The sequence below is a fragment of the Pelodiscus sinensis genome, chromosome 20 (genome assembly GCF_049634645.1).
Source record: "Pelodiscus sinensis isolate JC-2024 chromosome 20, ASM4963464v1, whole genome shotgun sequence".
Classification (NCBI taxonomy): domain Eukaryota; kingdom Metazoa; phylum Chordata; order Testudines; family Trionychidae; genus Pelodiscus; species Pelodiscus sinensis.
The window spans coordinates 30,440,386-30,463,684 of NC_134730.1; the positions used below are offsets into that span (position 1 = coordinate 30,440,386).

General features: G+C 47.7%; 1 protein-coding gene across 3 annotated transcripts in view; it reads left to right on the plus strand.

Moving 5' to 3' along the window:
* Positions 1-22,997, plus strand: part of SLC16A3 (solute carrier family 16 member 3) — a 61,471-nt gene extending 38,474 nt beyond the window's left edge. For 2 of the 3 annotated variants that reach the window (XM_006137281.4, XM_006137280.4), the window contains exons 2-5: positions 9,227-9,469; positions 9,973-10,116; positions 10,473-11,240; positions 14,738-22,997. In XM_006137281.4, coding sequence (XP_006137343.2) covers positions 9,247-9,469; positions 9,973-10,116; positions 10,473-11,240; positions 14,738-15,024 — 1,422 coding nt within the window. In that variant the 5' untranslated portion in view covers positions 9,227-9,246 and the 3' untranslated portion in view covers positions 15,025-22,997. Of the gene's footprint in view, positions 1-5,741; positions 5,872-9,226; positions 9,470-9,972; positions 10,117-10,472; positions 11,241-14,737 lie in introns of those variants that run through there. The other variant, XM_025178583.2, reaches the window with a different exon arrangement.
* Positions 22,998-23,299: the final 302 nt, after the last annotated feature.

The window sequence follows — 23,299 nt, forward strand, 5'->3', positions numbered from 1 at the left end:
TGACTGGGCAGGGCTGATTCATCATCTGTGAAGCTGCGCAGCTTAGAGGGAGCTGGTCTGCAGCTTTCCCTCCTTTTTTAAAAGAATCACTTGCCCTGTGACACACATAAAGGAAACAATGAAGAGTCTTGTGGCACTTTAGAGACTTACCGATTTATTTGGGCATAAACTTTTTACCCACAAAAGCTTGTGCCCTGATAAATCGGTTAGTCATAAGGTGCTCCAGGACTCCTCATTGTTTTTGCAGATATAGACTAACACAGCTCCCCTTCTGGGAATGTAAAAAATCCTCCTTTGGGAAATCCCATTAGGGCTAGAAAATGTCACTAAGTCAAGTCATAGGGTGACTCTAAATGCAGGAGTCTGAATAGCTCAGGCTGAGCTAGTTTCCATCTTTTTTTATTAATTGATCCATTAGTTTTGTTACCTCAGATTTTTAAAATGCAGTGACACTGATAGCATACATTGGCGCTCGTCTGACATTTAGCATTAGAATTATGCCACAAAGGCACAAAGGCTGTAGCCTTTTTTCAAAAACTTCACCTGCGTCTAGACTACAGTCGCGTTCTTTCAAAATTAAATTGAAAAACCCGGCTTTTCTTTCGATGGCGGTACTCCTCATTTCACGAGGAAGAACGCCTTTTTCGACGGAGATCTGTCGAAAAAAAGTGAGTGTGGACGTGGGGAGCCCCTTTTTTTTGAAAATCAGGGCCTCCAGGGAAGAAGCCCTGGTGAACAATCTGGGGCATGCCTTGCATCTCTCTGGTTCCTGTCTGCAGCCATCTTTTAAAGGGACAGTCACCCTCACAGCCACTTGTGGCAGCTGTTCCAGTGCAGCCATGTCCCAGCCCCAAGACCCTCCTGGCCCTTCCAGACAGCCTTCTGGTGACCCAACCAGGGGCTCCAAACACTGGGCACCGGCATGGTCTGGGCCAGAGCTCAAGACCCTTCTTGAGCTCTGATCAGGGGAAGAGGCCTTACAAGCCCTGAACACCAGGTGGCGAAATACGGACATTTTTGGCCGTATGGCAGAGGCCCTGGCTAAGAGAGGGCACCACCCCCGCACCCAGGACCAGGTGCGCTCTAAAGTGAAAGAGCTGCGCCAAGGCTATATAAAGGCCAGGGAGGAGAGCTCCCGTTCTGGGGCAGCCCCCAGCTTCTGCCCCTATTATTCGGAGCTGGCCCAGATCCTTGGTGGTGGGGAAGCACGCACACCACTGCGTCTCATCCAGTCTGGCTTGTGGGACCCTGTGGTGGACGCGCCAGAGCAGGACCTAGAGCAGTCCAGGGAGACTGAAGACGGGGAGATGGTGCCGGAGGAGGAGGACAGCGAGGAGACGGTGCCCTCACTCTGGAGCCAGTCACCCAGACCCCAGAGGCCTCCCAGGTGTCATCTGATGCCGGAGACGAAGCAGCAGGTGAGTGCAGTGAGGTCGTGTAACACACAGGGTGGGGGAGGTGGGTGCACAGTGGGTGATGCACAAGAGAAACCTGTAATGCTCAGCATGGACATCATGCAGCTGGCTGTGCAGTGCCAACATGTTCAGTGGTAGAGTGTGACACATGGGGGTGCACCACGGGGTAGCATAAACCATGTCTGGAACACACCAGGTGGGTTTTCAGTGCGAGGTCCCATTGGCACTTCGGGACCCCTGTGAAGCTCAGGCTGATGCCCAGGTCACACATGGTGTTACCTTCAGAATGCCTGAGTCCCCTGTCTGAAGGAGAGGGCATGCCCTTTTGAACAGCTATTGCACAGATGACTGTGTCTTCCTCTTTTCCTCCTCAGCCGGACCAGCCATGCAAGAGGGCCACAGCACCCCGGCCCCACCTGCATCCTGGGGACATGGGAGCCGCAGACACAGGCGTGTCTATGCAGACATCCTGAGGCAGCATGTGGTGGCCGTGCAGGAGTTCAACACCATCCTGTGAGAGAGGATGGAGGCAGAGGCTCAGTGGCATGATCGGCTGATAGAGGAGCTTGTCCAGCAGCGCATGTCCCTGTGTGCCACTCTCAGGGAGGTCTGTGGCTTGCCTGCTCCTGTGCCTGGACCCCGCCCCACCAAACCCCCCTTCCACAGCCCCATCCCTTTCCCCCCTTGTACCTCCTTCTCCCCCAGTCCCCCAGCCTCCCTCTCCCCCAGTCGCCTAGCCCCTATCTCCCCCTGGCCCTCCTCTCCCCCAGGTCTCCCAGACCCAAGTGCACCTACCCTCTGTCATCTAGCCAACAGTTGCCCCACCCCTTCCCGAGGCCATGGTGAACCCCGAACATGAGGCGCCAGCAGGAGACTGCGAGCAGGCAAGCACAATGCAACCTGATCCCCTTCCCCCCTTCAGGTTTCAAGTCCCCTTTCCCCCTCCAGGTTTCAAGCACCCCCATCCACCCCAGTTAAACACAATGTTTGGTATTTAAGAAAATGTTTATTTTTGATGGAGAAAGTATACTTTGAGGAAAAACTATGTACAATAAACAAAAGCTTTTTTATGTTTGCAGCAGTTATACATTCTTTCAGTTATTGATATTTATAACAATAAAACAGAAGTTATTCTTTTCAGACAATCCCTGGTGTTTATTATTTCTACAAACAGGGTCAGGATAAGGGTTGAGGAAGGAAGCTTGTATTGGGCCAGGGCCAAGCCCCCAGACAGGAGCCTCTCAGGAGAGTCAGTGGCCTCCGATAGAGAATCACGCCTGTAGGGCCTCACGGATGCGAACAGCAGACCGGTGAGCCTGGCGGATGGCAGCTGTCCGGGGCTGGTCAAAGTGCCTCTCCTGACCATCAGCACCTGTACCCCACCCTGGTAGGAAGGCCTCCCCTTTCCTCTCCACTAGGTTATGGAGAACGCTACACGCGGCCACCACCTCAGGGATGTTGCTCTCCCCCCGTCTAGCCATGTGAGCAAGCACCAGAATCTCCCTTTTAAACGTCCGAATGCACATTCCATCTGGTTGCGAGCCTGGTTAAGATGAGCATTAAACTGCTCCTTGCTCGCATCCAGGTGGCCGGTGTAGGGCTTCATCAGCCATGGCATCAGGGGGTAGGCAGCATCAGCCACTATGCACACCGGCATATGCACGGCCCCAACTGCAAAGTCACGATGCGGGAAAAATGTTCCTGCCTGAAGCCTCCGGTAGAGGTACGAGGTCCTAAAGATGTAGGCATCATGTGCCCGCCCCGACCACCCAACACAAATGTCAGTAAACTGGCCACGATGGTCGACCAGGGCCTGGAGGACCACTGAAAAGTAGCTCTGTCTGTTAATGAATTGGGCTGCTTGATGGGGCGGTGCACGGATTAGAATGTGTGTCCCATCGAGCGCTCCTCCACAATTCGGGAAGCCAAGGGCAGCAGAGCCAGCCAAGACGCTGTCCAGGTCTGCTAGACGGATGAGCCTGTTCAGCGGCTCAGAATTGATGGCCCTCACCACATGCAGAAAGAGACAAATAGACAACAACATTTTAGAAGGGGGTGCCTGCTCTCTTAAGAGGAGAACCCACCACACGCCTTCCCCCTTAAACACCTCAGGAATCCCCTCCTCAGAACTCCCGCCCCCCCGGCAGCTCAGGGTGAGTGGAGGAGCTCCCTCCCACTCCCACCCCGCCTTGCCCTTTCCTGACAGTCTCCCTTACCCCCGCTAACTGTGACTGTCCCCCAACAATGACTTACCTCCATCAGGATGGACCCAAAAGTAGACCTGCCCACTCCAAATTGGTGTCCCACGGAGCTGTTGGGGGTGGCCTGCTTCCAGAGGGCAATAGCGACCTTCTTTTCTAGGGAGATGGCGGGCCGCAGGTGGGTGTCCCACCGTTGCAGAGCCGGGGTGAGCCAGGTACACAGCTCTTGGAAAGTGGCCTTCCACATCCAGAAGTTGCGGAGCCACTCCCAGTCATCCCAGCGCTCCATAATGAGCTGGTCCCACCAGTTGGAGCTGGTGTCAAGCCGCCAAAAACGCCTGTCCACGAAGTTGTTTGGCAGCAAGGGCAGTGGGGCTGCATGACGGACGAACTCTTCTTACCTCTGGTTTGGGTCCAGATGGGGAAGTAGCCGCATGACTGTGTCATGCAGCTGCAGCAAAACTTGCAGTATGATGGCGTGGGGCCATCGCCTGCCCAGGGGCAGCGCTGGCTCCATATAAAAAAAAGGGGTCTAAATCAGATAAACATCCAAACAAAAAAACCTGCTGGGGTGTCCCAGGAAGCTGGGCACTCCAAACAAGCACTGCAATGCCTTGCTTACCTCCTAGAGAGGCAGCTGCAGGAGCAGCGCAACAGGTGTTCGGGGCATCCCTTTAACCACACGTCTCTGCAAAGGGCAGGAAGCAGCACCCGGAAGGAAATGCTGCCCCCATACCCTGGCAGAAGCAGTTCTGGGTGGCTTTTTCTTTCACCAGAGCGTCCAGCAGGCAGGATGCTCTTTTTTGAAAAAGTGGCTCAATTTTCCGATCCGCATAATGTAGTCTAGATGCTCTTTTTCTAAAGATGCTTTTTCAAACGTGGCTGTCAAAAAAGCGTCTTTCGAAAGATCTGCGCTGTCTAGATGTACCCAAAGAGAAGTGTGGAGGTAAGACAGTTGTCTCTTCAGCACAATGTGCTGGCATATGTTATTGTGTTAGTCCCTCATGCCATACTTTGACCCCGTGTGTCCTGTCCTAGATGATGTAACATCATACGCCACTTAGCCCAAGCAGGCCCATGTAATGCAATAATACTTTATCATAAGCTAAATCTAATTTGAGTGGGCCTTTCGCTTGCAGGTGAGGGGTCACCTGGATAGAAGTCTGGTGATGCGGTTTACTAAGTTGGCACTATGCATTCAAATTAATTAATAACCCACTGGCGTATCTCAAGTATTCTAACAAGAGACGCCACAAAAACCCTCTCTCTGCACCATTCAGCGATTAAACCCAATTATGAGGGGGGAGCAGCAGGAATCTGCAGAAAGTCTGGGTACCGGGACTGAATTAGCTGTTCGTTTGTTTTCCCCTTTAAACAAAATGCATTTATCACAACGATAACCAAGGAGGGAGCCAGCATCAGCAGCGGTTTATTGGCTGCCCTTCACTTACAATGGCTGTACTGTTCTGAAGTACTGTGGATTCCAATGGGGTGCACAGTGTTTTCCTTGGGCAGTTTGAATTTTCCCTAACGTGCTTACTGCAGTGAACTCCTGTTGTATGCTTGATAGGGCACTAGCCTGGATGAAAGGATACATTCAAAACACAAAGCTCCCTTAGTTACCAATGAATGAAGCAAGTGGCTGCCATAGCCTGGTGTGATGACGCTGCTGTGACGGTAACAGAGGTGTACAGCTTGCTTAGCATGTACCATGTTCCCAGCTGCTCTGCCCCTTGCTCCAGCCCTGCTCCACTTTGCTTCCAATCCGAGCTCCAGCCTGGCATCAACTTGATACCACTCTCAGCCCCTGCTCTCTTCCAGCCCCTATCCCCTCCACTTCTGACTGCTGGTTTCAAGCCCCAGCTGGCCTGCTCAGACACAATGCTTTTCAACCAATGGCCCGGCCCGTTTCACTGCAGCACCCCTTGTTTCTCCATGCAGTGCTCAATTTGTCCCAAATTGGCTTGAAATCCCATCCTGGTTGTGTTACAGTGGTATGGAGCAGGAAAGGGTCAATGACTGGCTATGAGCTAGCAGAGTAGCTTGTGACTGGGTAGGATTGCTGCTTGCTTTTGATTGGCTGAGCCTGGGAGCCAGTCAGAAAGCTTGGACTGTGACTGGCTGAGGCTCAGCGTGTGTCATTATCCATGGCTTTGTGAGCCTGTGTTGCCACAGTCTGAGCAAAGCATATGTGGGCCTGTATGTTTGTGTAACGCTTCCACTGGGTGGCACCAGCAGCAGCAGCCAGGGACAGGGTCAGTATCTAAGGTTCCCTCTCCTTCCATCCAACACAGAGCCAGCTGACCCCCCACTCAGCACCCTGGGAATTCACACCCCACCCGTGGGCGTCAGGTCAGAGAGGTCATGCTGCCGCTCTCGCAAGCACCGAGTCTGAGCGCAAAAAAGAAAGGGCAGTAATGTGGCATTAATTTGGGAAAACACCACAAACAGGATTCCTAAACATAAACCTTAATAAAAGCCCCAGCCCAAGTAGGTTGGGCCCTTTCCCCTCAGGTTCCTAAGCCCAGCAGTGTAAAGGCCCCTTCTCTTCCCAACCTTGATCAGTGCAGACCCAGAGGTCAAAGCTGCACCTGCAGCATTCACCTCCCATCTTGGGGGGGCAAGAGGTAAAGAGGCATCTTATTCTGCTTGCTGGCCACCCTGCCGCCGCCCTGCTGGCCACTCAGAGCAATCCCCTGCCGCCGCCCTGCTGGTTGTCAGTCACCATCTTTTGCCATCCAATTCTCAACTGTGAGCTCTGCATATTATTCTCTTAGCAGTATTGCAGGCTGGACAGAAACACTGGCTCATCTCAAGTGATTTCTGCGCCCAGTGATTTAGCTGTTGGCAGGTCGGCAAGAGACTCTTTATGGCGCCTATTTAGCTCCGTTCTTCGCAATGGGTAAACTGGTCAAGCCAGTCCCGTGGATATCCTGGGAAGGATGCAAAGCCCGTTGGCCAAAATACCTGCTCCCACTCTGCTTACTGTCTCAGGGCTCTGATCATCCGGCCTCTGCTTAGCAAGGTCCGTCCTGCTAAATGTGAGCCCTTTCCTTTGGAACAGATTAAGCACAGGCCTGCTTTTCTGTTTTTCCACAGTAATTACACATTAGTAACCACATCACACTGCTCCAATATTCAGTGCCAGCATAGCCGGTGTTGGGTCACAAATTAAGTTGATTACAATGAGCAAGCTGAATATCTAGCAAACCTAAGCAAAGCGGGAGCAAACTGAATTTCTATAGCGTGACACAGGGGATCTCTCGCTCCTTCCAGCTTGCTGTCATGGAAGCATCATTCAGACCCTGCTTATGCCTGAATATCCTGTGAAAACATTAGTCATCTGTAGTTAATTTAGTACACAGATCTGGGTTATTGCGCTGAAAATAGTCTGTCAGGCCCCATCCTCCCTTTATTCCACTGAGCCCTATGGGAAAAGCAGTTTCAATTTACAACATTTTTGCTTATAATACAATTCCAAGGAATGAATTGGGTCGTAAGTCCGAGGACTCCCTGTACTGTCATCTGAAGAAATCCTTGGTATTCCTCATAAAAAAAATTATTGTTTGGTGTTCCTTGGTCTTAAAAAGTTTAAGAAACGCTGCTCTACATGTTTTGTTAGTCTTTAAGGCAGCGTTTCCCAATTTTATTTGGCCACGGAACCCTTTTCAGCTTAAAAGAATTTCAAGGAACCCCCTAGGGTTTTCAGGGTAAAATTTGTCAAGCAAATTTAGCTTCATCTATACTGCTCCCTTCTTGTGCAAAAGCCTATGCAAATGCAGCATGGATTAGCATATTGCAAGCATCATTTGTGTAATTAATTTGGGGCCATTTTTGTGCAAAAGCCTCTTCCGCATTTTTTTCAGGAATAATGGCTCTTGCGCAAGGGGGGGTTTACACAAAAAGGAGCTGTCTACACAGCTCCTTTTTGCGCAAAAGCCTCTTATGCAAAAACGGCCTAATTAATTATGCAAATGAAGTACAGTAGTATGCTAATATGAGCTTCATTTGCATAGGCTTTTGCGCAAGAAGGAAGCAGTATCGATGTAGCCTTTGCGAGGGGGAGATGGAGTGCTTCGTTCTCACAGAACCCTTACTTTCGCTTAATGGAACCCCAGGATTCCGTGGAGCACCAATTGGGAAACAGTGCTTCAAGGTGTTACTAGACTATTGGTTGTTTTTTAAAGTTTTCCTGTTACAGACTAATATGGCTACCCCTCTGAAGCTTTTGTACTATCACTGGCATTTTACAGATAGGAATCGAGATCTTAAGTGATATGCCCAAGGTCACAGAGGCAGTGTGTGGTAGAATTAAGAACTGAATTCATATCTCCTGGGTCTCACCGCAGGACCTTACCCTAAAGCCATTTCTCCTGCAAACTCTCCTTGCTTCTCTGTCACAGTTGACAGCATCAGTGTTCATCCCGTCACTCAGTCTCAGAACTTGACGGTGGTAATGCAGGAGGGGCATTTTATTCCATCTCTCTTGCCCCACAACTCATGACCCTTTTTCCTTTATATTATCTCACTATATACAGTTAAAAAAAAATGTCCTGTGGGATGACAGTGACGTCATCACATCACTCTACATCCCACCTGACACTTCCCGCCCTTTCCCCAGAGCTCAGCTGCCACACTGAGGCCTCCCTCCTCCCCCAGCGGCCAGCGGGGAGAGTGTGGGGGAGCAGACCCCCTCCCCACCCCGGTGGCAGAAAGAGCCAGAGGCGCGCAGGGAAAGGGGGGCAAGAGCCAGAGTGGCCTTGGCCAGGACCGGGGGGAAAGAGCTGGGACCCAGGGGGACAGGGAGTGGGGAGCAAGGAGAGCCTTGGCCTGGCCCTACCACCTGATGGCCAGAGGGAGAGAGCCGGGCCAGCTGCGGCCTGGGCCCGGCCCAGCCCCCCAGCAGCCAGGGGGAGAGCAGGGGCTGCCCCCCTAGTTTCTTTTTAAGTGTTACTTATGTTGACTGCGGCTTTATTATCTGCATGCCTCAGCACCATAGGCAGGAGACTGCTTCCAGTAATTCAGAATTTGTGACCAGTGCCCAAAATTGAGCCTTATCCATCTGACAATCATAATGAAGAATCGGGTTGCTATGATCTGTAACTGTTTTTTTCTTCTCTGGAAATTGCCTGTAGGGGTGTTATCACACAGGTCTCTCTATATTGTACAGTAAGTTTCTGGCCCTCCATTCCCATTGTGTCCAACTAGCTGGAAAGCTTCAAAGTATTTATCCCCACAACATGTGTGTGGAGTACTAGTAAGCCCATGTTTCTGACATGCCAAGAGAAAGCAGGAAAGGTTGTGATTTATCTCAGTCATTCTCTGTAAAATGGTGTTTGGGTGAAACCCGCTGTGTCCTGATGTCAGGGGGTCTGTGAAGTGCCTCCATTAAAAGTTCTGTCAAATAATTACATTTCTGTGCACTGGCAAGAGATTTTCAGTTGATACAAAACAAAAAAATCTCTCTTCATAAATCTTCAGCCACTAGATTCAAAATGTTCTCTCGCGTGTCGTGTCTGCACGTACAATGCCTTCCTTTGGCGTGACGTCGAGTGGGTTATCACTCCAGTAGCCATGGATTACACTAACTGTATCTTGATTATTTCTTAGGCAACCCATTGAATTTCACTATGGGAGCTGTGGTGCTTGATGACGCACCATCTGGTGTCAAAGCCCCGGACGGGGGTTGGGGCTGGGCTGTTCTCTTTGGAGGTTTTGTCATCACTGGATTTTCCTACGCCTTCCCGAAGGCAGTTAGTGTCTTCTTTAAAGAGCTTATCCGGGAGTTCGGAGTTGGATACAGTGACACAGCCTGGATCTCCTCCATTCTACTGGCTATGCTTTATGGAACAGGTAAATGGCATCTATGTCACAGTGTTGTCTGGGAAGCAAAGGGGTAAATAAGACTTTCCTTCTCGTGTGACTCTGAAGTGGGAATGTCAAATCCTGTTGAATTGGTTAACTGATTAAAGGGGTCTAAGGGAGGGCCACTCCAGCCCACCCCCTAGGCAAGGACCTGCTCTAGCCCCCACGGGTTAGCTGGAACCCATAAGCATCACCTATTAAGGGTAATTAATGCTTACCGAGTAACCTTTCACATCCCTGCTCTGGAGTGCCTTTAGTTAATCTGCAGGTAAAACAGGCATTTTGAAAAATTCACTATGGGCAACAATGAATTGTCAGTTCCCTGGCTACATCCATCAGAGATATAAAGGGACAGTCTCTCTGAAGCTGCAAAGTGCTAAATAAGCAGAATTAGCAGGGAGAAGATGGTGCCACCAGCCACTCCTGAAGATGTGCTCAAATTGGGTTGCCTTGGTTACTGTATCACACCTATTCTTGTTCTTCTTGCTCAGGTCCCCTTTGTAGCATGTGTGTCAATAGGTTTGGCTGTCGTCCAGTCATGCTGGTTGGAGGTCTCTTTGCTTCACTGGGGATGGTGGCAGCTTCCTTCTGTACCAGCATCATTCAGCTCTATTTCACTGCAGGTGTCATTACTGGTAAGTGGGCATGGGTGCCACACAGGCTGTGCGTTAGCTCCATTGCAGACTCTGGAAAGCATTAGATCCTCAAACATGGGCCTCCCTGAAGACCCCAATTCATCCTGGAAGGAGCTAGTCAGATTGTTCCTGACAGATGTTAACCCTTCTCCCACCTTAGCCATTGCATACTAGAATAATAGGAGGATGGGATGTTTTTAATGGTTTTTTATTATTCTGAAATCTTTCCTCCAGGTAACGCAGGAAAAGTCTGAGCTTTTTTTGTCCATGTTTGTGAATCGAAGAATGTTGTAACTGGTGAGATTTTGTATATGGCCACTGAAGCCAAGGCCTGATTTTTGTGTCCTCTGTTTCAGGTTTGGGTCTGGCACTCAACTTCCAGCCATCTCTCATCATGTTAAATCGCTACTTTGACAAACGCCGACCATTAGCTAATGGGCTCGCTGCTGCCGGAAGTCCTGTTTTTCTCTGCACCCTTTCCCCTCTGGGGCAAGTGCTGCAACATGAGTACGGCTGGCGAGGGGGGTTCCTTATACTCGGAGGACTGCTGCTTAACTGCTGTGTTTGTGGGGCACTAATGAGGCCTTTGGAGCCTCCCAAGAAATCTGAAGCTGTTAAAGAAATTACTGAGAAGAAACCAAAGAAAAAGCTCCTGGATTTCAGTGTCTTTAAAGATGGTGGTTTTTTAGTCTACACTGTGGCTGCCTCCATCATGGTGTTGGGCCTCTTTGTGCCCCCAGTCTTTGTGGTGAGCTATGCCAAAGATTTGGGATATCCAGACACCAAATCAGCTTTTCTTTTGAGCATTCTTGGATTTGTTGATATCTTTGCCCGGCCTATCTGTGGAGTGGTAGCTGGTCTGAAGTGGATCAGACCACGCTGTGTCTACCTCTTTAGTTTTTCGATGTTTTTTAATGGTTTCACAGATCTCATGGGCTCCATGGCTCACAATTATGGGGGCTTGGTGGCCTTCTGCATTTTCTTTGGCATTTCCTATGGAATGGTGGGTGCGCTTCAGTTTGAAGTCCTGATGACTATTGTGGGAACTCAGAAGTTTTCCAGTGCCATTGGCTTGGTGCTCCTGGCGGAAGCTCTAGCAGTTCTAGTTGGTCCACCCTCAGCAGGTAAATATTCTTTCCAGTTGAGAGTTTGACACCATTTGTGTGAAGCTGGCAGTGCCTGCTTATGTGTGTTGTGAGGCAAGAGAGAGAAAAGCCAAGTAACATCAGTCACTCAAGAAGTACCTACCATTAATCAAACAGTGCACAGTCATATGGCTTCTTGCTGATAGAATCTAAGATGAGCCTAAGCCAAAGTTCTCACTTTTGTCAAGTTCAGACCTGTTTGGCGCTGGGGGCTTGTCCAGACCCATCTCTGCAATCTCTCTCCTGACTTAAAACCTCAGTGGAACAGATTTTACTTCCTTCTGGGGATTTGAAGGAAGAGGAAATCTTCACAAGATGAATAACTAGTGTCATGAAATAACTCTCTCCTGAAGAGGTATTGAAAAGGGATTGTTACCTTAGGACAGTTGGTGCGCAACCCGTGGGTCGTGACCCCCAAGGGGGTCATGGATGTCTTCCTGGGGGGCTGCCAACGGCCAGGCCCAGCCCCTGGCCGCCCGGCTCGAAGTGCTGCACTGCTCAAATTATCTTGGGGGGGTTGCGACATGAGTATATGTGGGTCATGGTTGAAAAAAGGATGTGCACCACTGCCTTAGGAGACAGCAAGAGGGAATGTGGTAAAAGTAGGTGAAATAATCAGTTACTCTAGAGTCGGCAGTTTGAGAGCTTCTGTTCTCTCTATCCCATCATACAAGGATAAAAGGAAATTAAAAGGGAGTGAAATGTGGGAAATTCAAAAGTGATCAAAGAAAATTACGTTTTCACACAGTTCTGCATTAGACAGTGGCACACGCTGTCACAGAATGTGGTTGAGGCCGCAACTAAGAGTCAAAGATCCTCACCAGGAAGGAGCCCTGTTTGGGGACAATAGTCCAGCCCCAGGTAGCATTAACCGTCTCTGTTTAATCTCACCCCTCACTCCCTGCAAACCCATGCAGAGTGCTCTGCACAGTCCGGCAAGTTAGGAGACAGTAGCATGGATTCAAAATATATGGTGGTAACTCATGCAGTATAACTCCCCTCTGCAGTAACCAGCCTAGACCACAACAGGAGGATGAAGATGAGCAATTTTGTTCGTAAAGGCTCCTTGGGGCTTTTTGTATCTGTTCTTCAATAATCCTCCTACTTCAATAATCCTCCTACCTGAGTCCACCTCAATTTGAATTGAGAAGTGAATTGTGAGAAGTTCTGTGCTCCAGATTCTGTGGTTCCAGATTCTGCTTATAAAGAGAAAGATAAATCTAAAAGCATAAAAAAATGCAGCACCTGAGAGGAGGGGGAAATGCTGTTAGAAGTGAAGAGGCAGGAGTAAGAAGTGCAACCTTTATCTGCGGAAGCAAAGCATTTACTTTGACATGTATGAAGAGCTGCCTTCTCTTTTGTTTCAGAAATCGGGGTCAGCTCTATCTGACTTTTGATTTGTCATTTTGTTTTAGTTGTTTTTCAAGTTTCAGGACAATTCAGTATATTTTAGGTTTGATATTACAAGAGAGGACTCCTATACCTTACAAGCTGAAAAATGGGTTAAAATACTCTCACGATAAGTGTATTTATATTTTTTATGTGAACAAATGTTATTTCTGTTAAATGTCTGAAAAATGCTTTGCCTATAAAACACAAGCATCTACAAATGTTAAGCATACTTTTAAAAGCCAGTTTTCTCCCTGTTTGTGCACACATACTGGAGCCCCATAATTGCAGGACGAGCTTCTAACTCATAGATAGAAAAGATCACGAGTTACAAGTGCCATCAGGAACATCGGTTTCTAAATTTAAATATAGGGTTGCCAGGTGTCCGGTATTGACCTGGACAGTCTGGTATTTTCACCTCCTGTCAGGTACAAAGATTCAGAAAATACCAGACACCTAAAATGTCTGGTATTTTCTGATTTTTTTCCCGGCCAGGGGGCAAAAATATTGGACTGTCTGGGTCAATACCAGACACCTGGCAACCCTAAGCAACCAGGTCCAGCCCGCCCACTTCCCCGGCTCCCCCTTACCTGGTTCTGCAGGGGAGCTGTCTGGTCTGGAGAAGGGAGAGAAGGCAGAGAAGACGGCCATCGCCTGCCTGGATGCAGCGTCGCAAACAGCTGCCTCTCAGAAAGTCATACCTAGGTGATGCGTCTAGACTGGCAAGATTTTGCGCAAAAACTTGCAAGCTGTCTACACTGGGTGCTTGAATTTGCGCAAGAGCACTGACGGTGTAATGTACAAAATCAGTGCTTCTTGCGCAAATACTTTTACACTCCTGCTCAGGGAAAAGCCCTCTTGAGCAAGAATACATGCACAAGAGGGCCAGTGTAGACAGGGAAGAACTGTTTTGCTCAAAAAAGCCCCGATGGCTAAAATGGTGATTGGGGCTTTCTTGCGCAAAATCGCGTCTAGACTGGCCACAGATGCTTTTGCGCAAAAGCACTTGCCAATCGAGACGCACTTTTGCGGAAATACTTTTAACGGAAAAACTTTTCTGTTAAAAGTATTTCCGCAAAATCATGCCATTCTAGACGCACCCAGGGTGTATTGAGCATGTGTAGTGAAACTGAGCATGCTCAGTAAGAGCTGCTGTTGCTGTTGCCCTCACTCTGCTGCTACTCTGGCAGCCTGTTAAGCGTGGCAGAGCCCAGCTGCTCTAAAAAGGTGCCATGCTGGGTTTTTTTATTTTTTATTTTTTTTTACCTTAACTCTTGGGGCCCTTTTTTTGTTTTTTGTTTTTTTTTTTTGCCTCAGCAACTTTGGTCGCCCTCCTCCCCTTTTGTAACATAATTTTTTCCCCGGTGGTTTTTTTTCTGGGGGGAGGGTCAGTATTTTTGGTTAAACCATCTGGCAATCATATTTAATGGGCCTGGAAAATTTCCTGTGCAAACAGAAGCATGGTGAAGGCAAGGATGCAAAATCAGGGCCTTTGTGTCACTTGGCGAGAACTCAGCATTGACTTAAAAATGACACATCTTGTAACAGTTTATAACAGATAAGATTAATAGAATGGAAAGAAATTGGTTCTTTTTTCAGTTTGTTTACCTTGTCTATTTGCTAGCACATTGTATCAAATAGTTTCCCACACTTCTAACCCCACCTCTCCCCAACTTTGGCTTGGTAGTACCCACATTGTTAGCGTGGGTCTTTGGCACAAAACAGGAGATAGAAAAAACATTTTTAAAAATAGCAAAGGGCAACTATAAAATCACCAGTGTGAGGCAGGAACTTGAGGGCACATAATGAATGTGAAATTATTTTGATTTAGTTTAAAAATTAATTTGACTTCAAGGGTAAATTTTTCAAAAGTACTTAAATGATTTGCAGCCACAGACATCCAGTGGGACCTATGTTCCTAAATATCTTAGGCACTCTTGGAAAATCTTCCCTAAAAATGCCAGTATTTCTGTAAGATTTTTCACTTCAAGAATCATTTGGAAAATTAATTTTGTTTAAAAAAGTTGCCATTAACTTCATTCCCAGTAAGCATTTTTTGTTCATTACCTGTAAATTTTGTCTTTCAGGTAAACTCTTGGATGCAACAGGCAGGTATATGTTTGTTTTTATTATTGCTGGAATTGAAGTTGTCATTTCAGCCCTTGTACTGGCATTAGGAAATTTCTTCTGTATTAAGAAAAAATCAGAAGAGCTGCACACAAAAGAGGAGGCAGCAGAAAGAGAAGAGTTAAACAAATCCGAAGACAAAACGCCTGAGGATGCCAAGGTGGACTCTATTGAAGTGGAACAGTTTCTCAAAGATGAACCTGAAAAAAATGGGGAAGTTGTAACTAACCCAGAAACGTGTGTTTGAGGGATGCAGGATGAGTGGCATAACGTTTAGGGAAGAGTAAAAGAATTTCAATACTCTATTTATTTTAGAAACAGAACTAGGTTAGGGCTGGGCCATCTACTTGGCCCACTGGGAGGCCAATCAGCTAATCAAATCAGTCTTTGGAAACTATGTTAGAAACTCTTTTCACATAAAACTGGATTTATCAGTGAGAAGTTCAGCTCTGTGTTTAAGTACACTATAATAAGAAAATTGAATTAGAGAGCAAATACATGTACATTAATATAAGTGACATCAATTGTGTTTTGTGTGGTGCACTTAAACATAACTTACCTTTCTGTGTTCTTGGCAAGAGGAAAGATTTTTTTGGGGGGGGGGGGGCGGGAGGAAATCTCAGGAACTTAGTGGTCTCCACTAGGTTGCTGAAATATCTTACTTCTCTAGTTATTTTTGGGTGTTTTTGGCTCAGCCCTACTCTAAGTTGGATAATAAGAATATCCTTTGTTTTATGTAAGCGTATTTCTGAGTTTTAGCTAAACTTATGTAAGTTTCATAATTGGGATTTTTTTGTAAATATTGTACACTGAAAGGTATTCAGAGACCTTGTTCTTAGCAAGTCACACAACTGCTATTCCTAATTAGTAGCTAAAGAAAATGAAACGAGCAGTATTCGTGCTTACATAGGCTGTAAAGAGAACAAGGTAAGCTTATGTGCACATGTATCTTTGATGTCAGCTTTCACTACAGTCACTCAGTCCACTAAGGCCATTATTCTGTAAAAGTTTATTTTGAAAAATAACCTTGGAAAGAGGCTAGATACTAAAATTCTCCTACCCAGGAGTCTCTCTGTTTTTAGAATTTAAGACAGGGACACGTGGGACTCGACAGACCAGGAAAAAGGGCTTATTTGTAAACATCTTACCTAACATTTTAATTAAGCAGTGTTAAAGCTCTTTGGCTGTGTCTAGACTGGCCAGTTTTTCCGGAAAATCAGCCACTTTTCCGGAAAAACTTGCCAGCTGTCTACACTGGCCACTTGAATTTCCACAAAAGCACTGACGATCTCATGTAAGATTGTCAATGTTCTTGCGGAAATACTATGCTGCTCCCATTCAGGCAAAAGTCCTAAAACTTTTGCGCAAAAGGGCCAGTGTAGACAGCTCAGATTTATTTTCCGCAAAAAAGCCCCGATGGCGAAAATGGCGATTGGGGCTTTTTTGCGGAAAAGCGCATCTAGATTGGCACGGACGCTTTTCCGCAAAAAGTGCTTTTGCGGAAAAGCGTCTGTGCCAATCTAGATGCTCTTTTCCAAAAATGCTTTTAACGGAAAACTTTTCCGTTAAAAGCATTTCCGGAAAATCATGCCAGTCTAGACGTAGCCTTTGTGCTTAACTAACCCATTTTAATCCCTTCCCCTTCGGTTGTCCAACCTCTCCCCTACCCACCCCCCCCTTTCTGTCTGTACTAGACAAGGCTCTGTGCTAGTTCACATTTCAGCCCTAGAATTGCCAAAGAGCCTAACCCTTGTCACATAACTGTGCTCCATAATTTCATGTTACAGTTATTACAAAACAGCCCCCAAACAAACATAAACCAAAAACCCTCCAGTCGTTATGGGTCCAAAGAAAAACCTTCCAAGTAGACTCAAGTATAACCGATGCAGTTCTATAATCTTGACTCAGACACAGCTTGAAACAGTGGCTCCGAGAGGCAAATTGATCCATTCTGAAAACTAAGGCACCTAATGATGACCATTCAAATGCCAATACTATTAGCTAGTTCTCTATTGTTGACAGCAGTAGAAACAATCAGTCGGTCGATTTATAAGAGCATGTATGGAAAAGGGTTTCACTTACTAGTTAATGTCAATTCTTGGGAGGAGGGAAAAAGAGAGTTACTTCAGATTATTTTGTAGATGTCAGATGTGTCCTGAAATCTGGGGTTCCCTTATCTATTCAATAAATTCAATAAAAAAATCTCTGATATGGGTTTCAACCCTTTAAATAAAAGTTTTTCTCCTAAGAGGCATTTGCCTACAAATATGTATAGGTAAAAAGTATCTTGTGTTGGCAGCATAGACTCAAATCTTTATGCTTTTTTTTGGCTCCAGGCTTTGGGGGTGATGTTAAGATTCAGAGAGGTCTGTCTGTGCATGTTTTTTCTTTGTCTAGAGGTAGTATACACTGACTCCTCATGGCAACTACTGCACTCATGTATGCAGGCCTCTGCTCCTGAAATGGGCTGAAAAGTCATACAGCTCCAGCAGCTGGTACATCCTGTGCTCATAGATGTCAGCGTGAGATGGACTCCTTGCTTCTGTAATGCAATATGCTGACTTTACTAGTAGTCAGGGCATGGGAAGAAGCAGCGCACTAAAAATAATGCCACGTAACTCCCTGGGTTATTCTCACTTTTCATTATGTAATGCCGCTAGTGAACTCTCTCTGTTATCAGCCCTGTTTATAGTCCCACTGACTGGAGTAGAACTTGCTGGCTGAGTAAGGGGAGCAGGAGTTGGCCGTGGGCAGGCATTACACCCCTTGGCTTTGTCTACACTGCAGGATTAAAAAACTGCTTGAGCAAAAGCGCGGCCACACCTCAAAAGCACATTGCAAAAGCCATGTGCTTTTGAGATAAGAGCGTCCACACTGCATGGACACTCTTGCGCAAGAAAGCTCAGAAGGCCCTTCGCAGAATGGCCATCAGAGCATCTGTGTTCTGCCATTTTACTGTAAATTTTCTTGTACAAAAACACGCTTGAGGTGTGGACGCTCCATCGGTTTTTGCGCAAATAGCTTGTAGTGTAGACATAGCCCTTTGAACTGAAGGGTTAGACCAAAACTTGGAGTCTTGCAGGTCATGCCAATTCAGAAGCAAAATGGATGTCAGATGATTTATTTGATGCAATTTTTTACTTTACAAAGAATGCATCAAAAGCTGTTTCCTGGAATGCAGCAGAACTCACACAGTAAGAGACAATTATAAGCATAATTTCCAGGTAGTACTTAGCCCATAACCCTCTCTCTCTCAGGCCTGGTGCACTTTTAGGTCGCCATGACTGTGTCGCTATGGGTGGGCTGGGAAGTTGCCACTCGCTGAGCAACAAAGCTGTGCCAGCCTACCCACTGAGTGGAGACATATCCAGCGTGACAGAGCAGTGCTTCTGGCAGTCTTGCGACTGTTGCTTGGGGAGGTGGTGCTCCTACAGTGGGAAGCGGGGCGGGATTTTTTGTCACTGTAGCGATGCTACCGGACTGTGCCAGCATGGCTAGAACACAGCTGCGATGTCTCTGTAGTTCCCATAGTGTAGATGTGGCCTTAGCTTTGCTCAGCACCATGCTCCCACTGCATGTTCTGATTGAGTCCTTGGCTTTTCTGCCCTGGGGCCAGGCACACCAATGGGGGCAGCAAAGGGCGTGATTGCCACAGGGCCCACAGATTCAAAAGGGCCTGGAGCTCCAACCTCTGTAGAGCCAGCCTGGCTCACCCAGGGCTGTCCCAGCCGCTGGCTCCCAAGCCTGCTGCTCGTGTCCACGTGCTGCTCCTTGAGTTGGTGGAGCATGTCACACTGGGCACTGCTGGAGCAGCTTTGCCGCCAGCCACTTGTGCGGCCCTAGGGCTGCTGCACTGACTACTGCTCAGGCAGCCCAGGCAGAGGGCCTCAGGGGCTGCCCAAGCAGCACCCAGTGCAGCTGGCCCTGAGGCCTGCCTGCGCAACAGCCCAGGGATGGATCCGAACACCAGGTGCTGCTGGCCATGGTACCCCCCTCCGCCCCGAGCAGCGTCCAGTGGGGATGCCCCCTACCCAGCAGCAGGTCCTCCCCAGGGCAGCCCCCAGCAGTAGCTCCCTCCAAGAGTGCACCCCCACCCATGATTTTGTCACTGGTATAAGTCATGGACAGATCCTGGGCAGTGTGCCCTTTGATCTCTTCCATCGATGAGCAGATGTTTTCCACTTGGGTGAGATTAACGTTTTTATGTGCACCAAACCATGTGTAAATGTGCACCCCCAGTAGAAACATAACCCCCTGGCTGTGGGCACGCTGCTAATCAGCTGGATGGCACTGGACTCTCCTGAGGAGTCACACAAGCCCCCAGCATGCAGGGAACACTGGCCCTGGCACCCCAATTTCTGTTTATTGCCTGTGACTGGTCAATGATTTTTACTAAACTACCCACGACTAATGCGCAGCCATACGCAAAACACAGACCATTATGTGCCTGCAGCAGATCAGTCAAGTCTAGTCTGTGGCCTGTGACCCTTGGGACTTAGGTCAGCAGAATTTAGTGAGCAGCTCCTGGGTGGTGGCAGCCTGCGCAAAATTGGAAGCCAGCCTGGCCCAGTGACCAGCAACCCTTCCAGACCACAGTAGCCTCATCAGGCGTTTCATTTGTCTTGCAGTCCCCCAAGTGTCACCTCACTTCAAACCAGTGGCTTCCAAAATCAGACATCAACATACAAGAGTGCTACAGCACAGCACCTGAAACTGCTCCGTGTCTCAGGTGTAACTATACAATTATAACATGAAGCAACTGGACTGTCCTTACGTTTGATGTAGAGCTCAGTGTAAACATGTCCGGGTCTGTATGAAATTGCATTTTGTGCTGACTTCGCTGGTGCTTTATCTAGTGTAAACTGAGGCAAATCTCTAGCAGTATTGTGGTACGCTGCCCTGGGTTTCCTACAGACCCCCCAGGGTGCACGAGCCCTTGGTTGAGGGTCACTGGCCTAGCTGAGGAAGTTATCCCTTATGGCCTTAAGCACTACAGGCTGGTCTGAACTACGCCATTAGGGTGACCTAAGCTGCCAGTATCTACACCCCAGCTTCCTTCCCACCGATAGCAGTACCCTGGTAGCTGACATGAAACCGCCACAGGATGCGTAGGGCATAGGGCCATGTATTTAGGACAATGCAGCAGGAGCTGGGGGTCAAGAAGCCCAGTGCACACCCCAGTCTTAGGGAGCAGGGGAAGCCTGGGATGGCTTGGCCCTCCCAGCCACTCCCTGCCCAGAGATGGGCTGTCTTGTCCAATTCACATCTCAGAGCAAGGAGTGGGCAGAAAGGAGCTAAAAAGCCTTGAGTGGCTTTACAGGCACTCCTGGGGGGAAGGGGGGACAGAGCGTCCCACCCCTGAGCAAAACCTGGGGAGTGGAGGGTGGGGGGTAGCCTGCCAGGAGCCTGAAGCATCTGGGTTCCCAGAAACCAGCTTCCAGCAGAGCCCAGCCTGGGCTTCCTGTTCCCACACTGCCTAGCTCAATGGCCGCGCCCCTGGTGGGGAGACACCACCGACCCAAGGACCATTGTGTGGCCATGCATTATGCTGGTGCTTGTCATTTAAACTAATAAAGGGTGACTTGCCCCGAGACTAAATTATATATTTGTTCTTTCAGTATCTTACCCTCGTACCAAGGACACGTGAACAGCCTCTGACAATATCACACCAGGTTTTGAGCCACGCAGTTCCCCTGCAGACGTACTCTGTACACCACTGTTTTCTCCTAATGCTGCAACAATGCCAGATCTTGGGCATTCCAGCGCTACCTTAAAACAGTAACTGGAAAATATATCAGAAAGGGAAAGGGGAAAATGTTCCTTCAGAGCCATTACATCTTACACACTAGCCCCGTCTTCTAGTCAGTCCGTTGACAAGAAATCTCTTTATAAAACACTCGGGAATGCTACATCTGCTTTAACTGCCACGGGTTAGAAGTGCAGAACAAGAGAGGTAGCCCTCAGCTACTTCATTGGCAGGGCACGTGCCTCAGTAGCACTATCCAACCTCTCTGGAGTCAAGTTATGTGACCTTTATGTGACAGACTTCGGGAGCACACCAGCTAGTCACAATGTATTTTTAAAACATTCCACATTGTTTAGCAAATGTTTAAGGGCATAGGAAACAGCCTTGCAGACCAGCACATCTTATGGTTTGAAAAATAATGTTATGCTTACAAATTGTAAAAAACCCCACTATGGCGCTTTTGCATCCCAAAATATTTAATTCAGTTATAACTTCTGTGGCCCTATGGTTTGGGAATATGTTCACCTGGCTTATGGGGGGGGAAACCATCTGAAAATACAAATGCAAAAAGTGTAAGCATAATACTTTAGAAGTAAGGGCGTTTGTCCAGTTTTCTTTGAAAACTAGCCAGTTAGCCCATCCTAAGACGGGATTTTCAGGTCTCTCCGCCACGTCAGTCTTCTCTCCTAAGCCTCTGGTCTCTCGCTCCATCTCTCTCCTCCTACTGCCTCCCCCTTTCTCTCTCTCTCTCTCAGCTCTCCTCTGCCTCCTGCCTCTCTCTCTGTCTCTCTCTTTCTCTTCTCCTCCCCCTCCTACCTCTCACTCGGGGGACCGCAGAGCCGAAACGGTTGCTTGTGCCACTTGCTCCCACACGGTGGCCTGGCTGAGCAGCGCAGAAGTCAGCCGAGCACCACGGCAGGAGGCGAAGGGGGGGTGGGGCCTGGAGCCACTGTCACGCTGCACGTCACCACCCTGCCCCCCTTCCCCTCCCGCCGTGGCACTCGGCTGACTTCTGCACCGCTCAGCTGGGCCGCCGCGGGGGAGCGAGTGGCTGTTTGGGCCTCGCACTCTCCATGCAGCACGGGCTGCCCGGAGGGAACAGCCAGTATTTCAGGCAACAGCGCCTCCCAGACGGAACAGCCAGCATTTCGGTTTTACAGACTCACAGACACTGGGCTACTATAGATATGATAGTGAGGAACAGAAAAAAAAATCTTCCTTGAGTGTACAATATACAGCACAATACATGTTTCATCTTTGTACATCCTGTATATTGTTTATGACAGATTATAATTAAATATTCTAGATTGGATTTTTGTCTTGATCTTGGGCCCTTAAATAATTTTCTTCCACAAGTGTGTCTCTTTAGCACACACATAGCCTGGCTACAGAGCTTTGGGCCTATGTATAAAACATGCAAACCCAAAGTAAAGTGGAGGGGCAGCTGCCAGTCACATGCCCTATTTTCAAGGAGGAGTAAAGGGTTATTTGAAGCTGCTCTGCTACCTCCTCCACAATGGCAAGTATTAATTTGTTTTACTTAATAGTGCTAAATAAAAACATATGGGCTGTGTCTAGACTGGCAAGTTTTTCTGCAAAATCATCTGCTTTTGTGGAAAAACTTGCCAGCTGTCTACACTGGCTGCTTGAATTTCCGGAAAACCACTGACGATCTCATGCAAAATCCTCAGTGCTTTTCCGGAAAAACTATGCTGCTCCCGTTCGAGCAAAAGTCTTTTTCCGAAAGACTTTTGCACAAAAGGGCCAGTGTAGACAGCATAGTAGTGTTTTCCGCAAAAAAGCCCCGATTGCGAAAAAGGCGATCAGGGCTTTTTTGTGGAAAACCGCATCTAGATTGGCCATGGACGCTTTTCCGCAAAAAGTGCTTTTGCGGAAAAACATCCTGCCAATCTAGACGCGCTTTTCCGAAAATGCTTTTAACGGAAAAGTTTTCCATTAAAAGCATTTTCGGAAAATCATGCCAGTCTAGACGTAGCCATGGTGTAAAACCCTTGTGTAGCCACTTGAAGGCTACATGAGGAATGAGCTGAGCCAAATACTTTTAAATGATGCAACAGTCCTTTAAAATAGGGAACAGGAGCCTTGTTTTTCCTCCTTATAAATACTGTAGCAACAGATTCAATAGTAGCTGCTAATAAATTAACCAGCTCTCCTAGAGCTGAGAATGAGGGATGTCTAGCATGCAGGATTGGAAAATCCCAGCTGTCAGTAATACTAATGTATATCAAAGCAAAAACAAAAGAGTCCCACTGCCTAGCGTGTATGCGAGTTCTTTTAAAAACAAATCTCCATCACACTCAAGTATTTCCCAAAGAACAACTTTAGTTTAAGAACACGCTGTGGTGATGGAGGGCTTTCAGAAGAACAAAGCTCTTGTACACTATGTAATTTGTTAAGTTCAGAATCTTTTGTGTCTGTTTTGTGTTAGTGGCAGGTGTGCGGGGGGGGGGGGGGGAAAGGAGTATGCATGTCAATTTCATGCAAGTACGATCACTTTTTGCCCCTGCTTTTAAGTAAATGCATTTTACTTAAATAAATGTACGGTATGGATTTAGATTTGCTTTATGCTTTTATAGTCAACTGTTGCAAATGTAGTAAATAAATATTCATTTGATTGTCAATGTTACGGTGTCAGAAAATAAGTTGTGGAACATAAGCTACCTGGAGTGGGGAATTTATTTGATAATAAGGTTCACAACTTGTGGGGCCTGCTGGGTGCTCATTTGCTGCTGACTAGTCCTAGATTATCATGGGA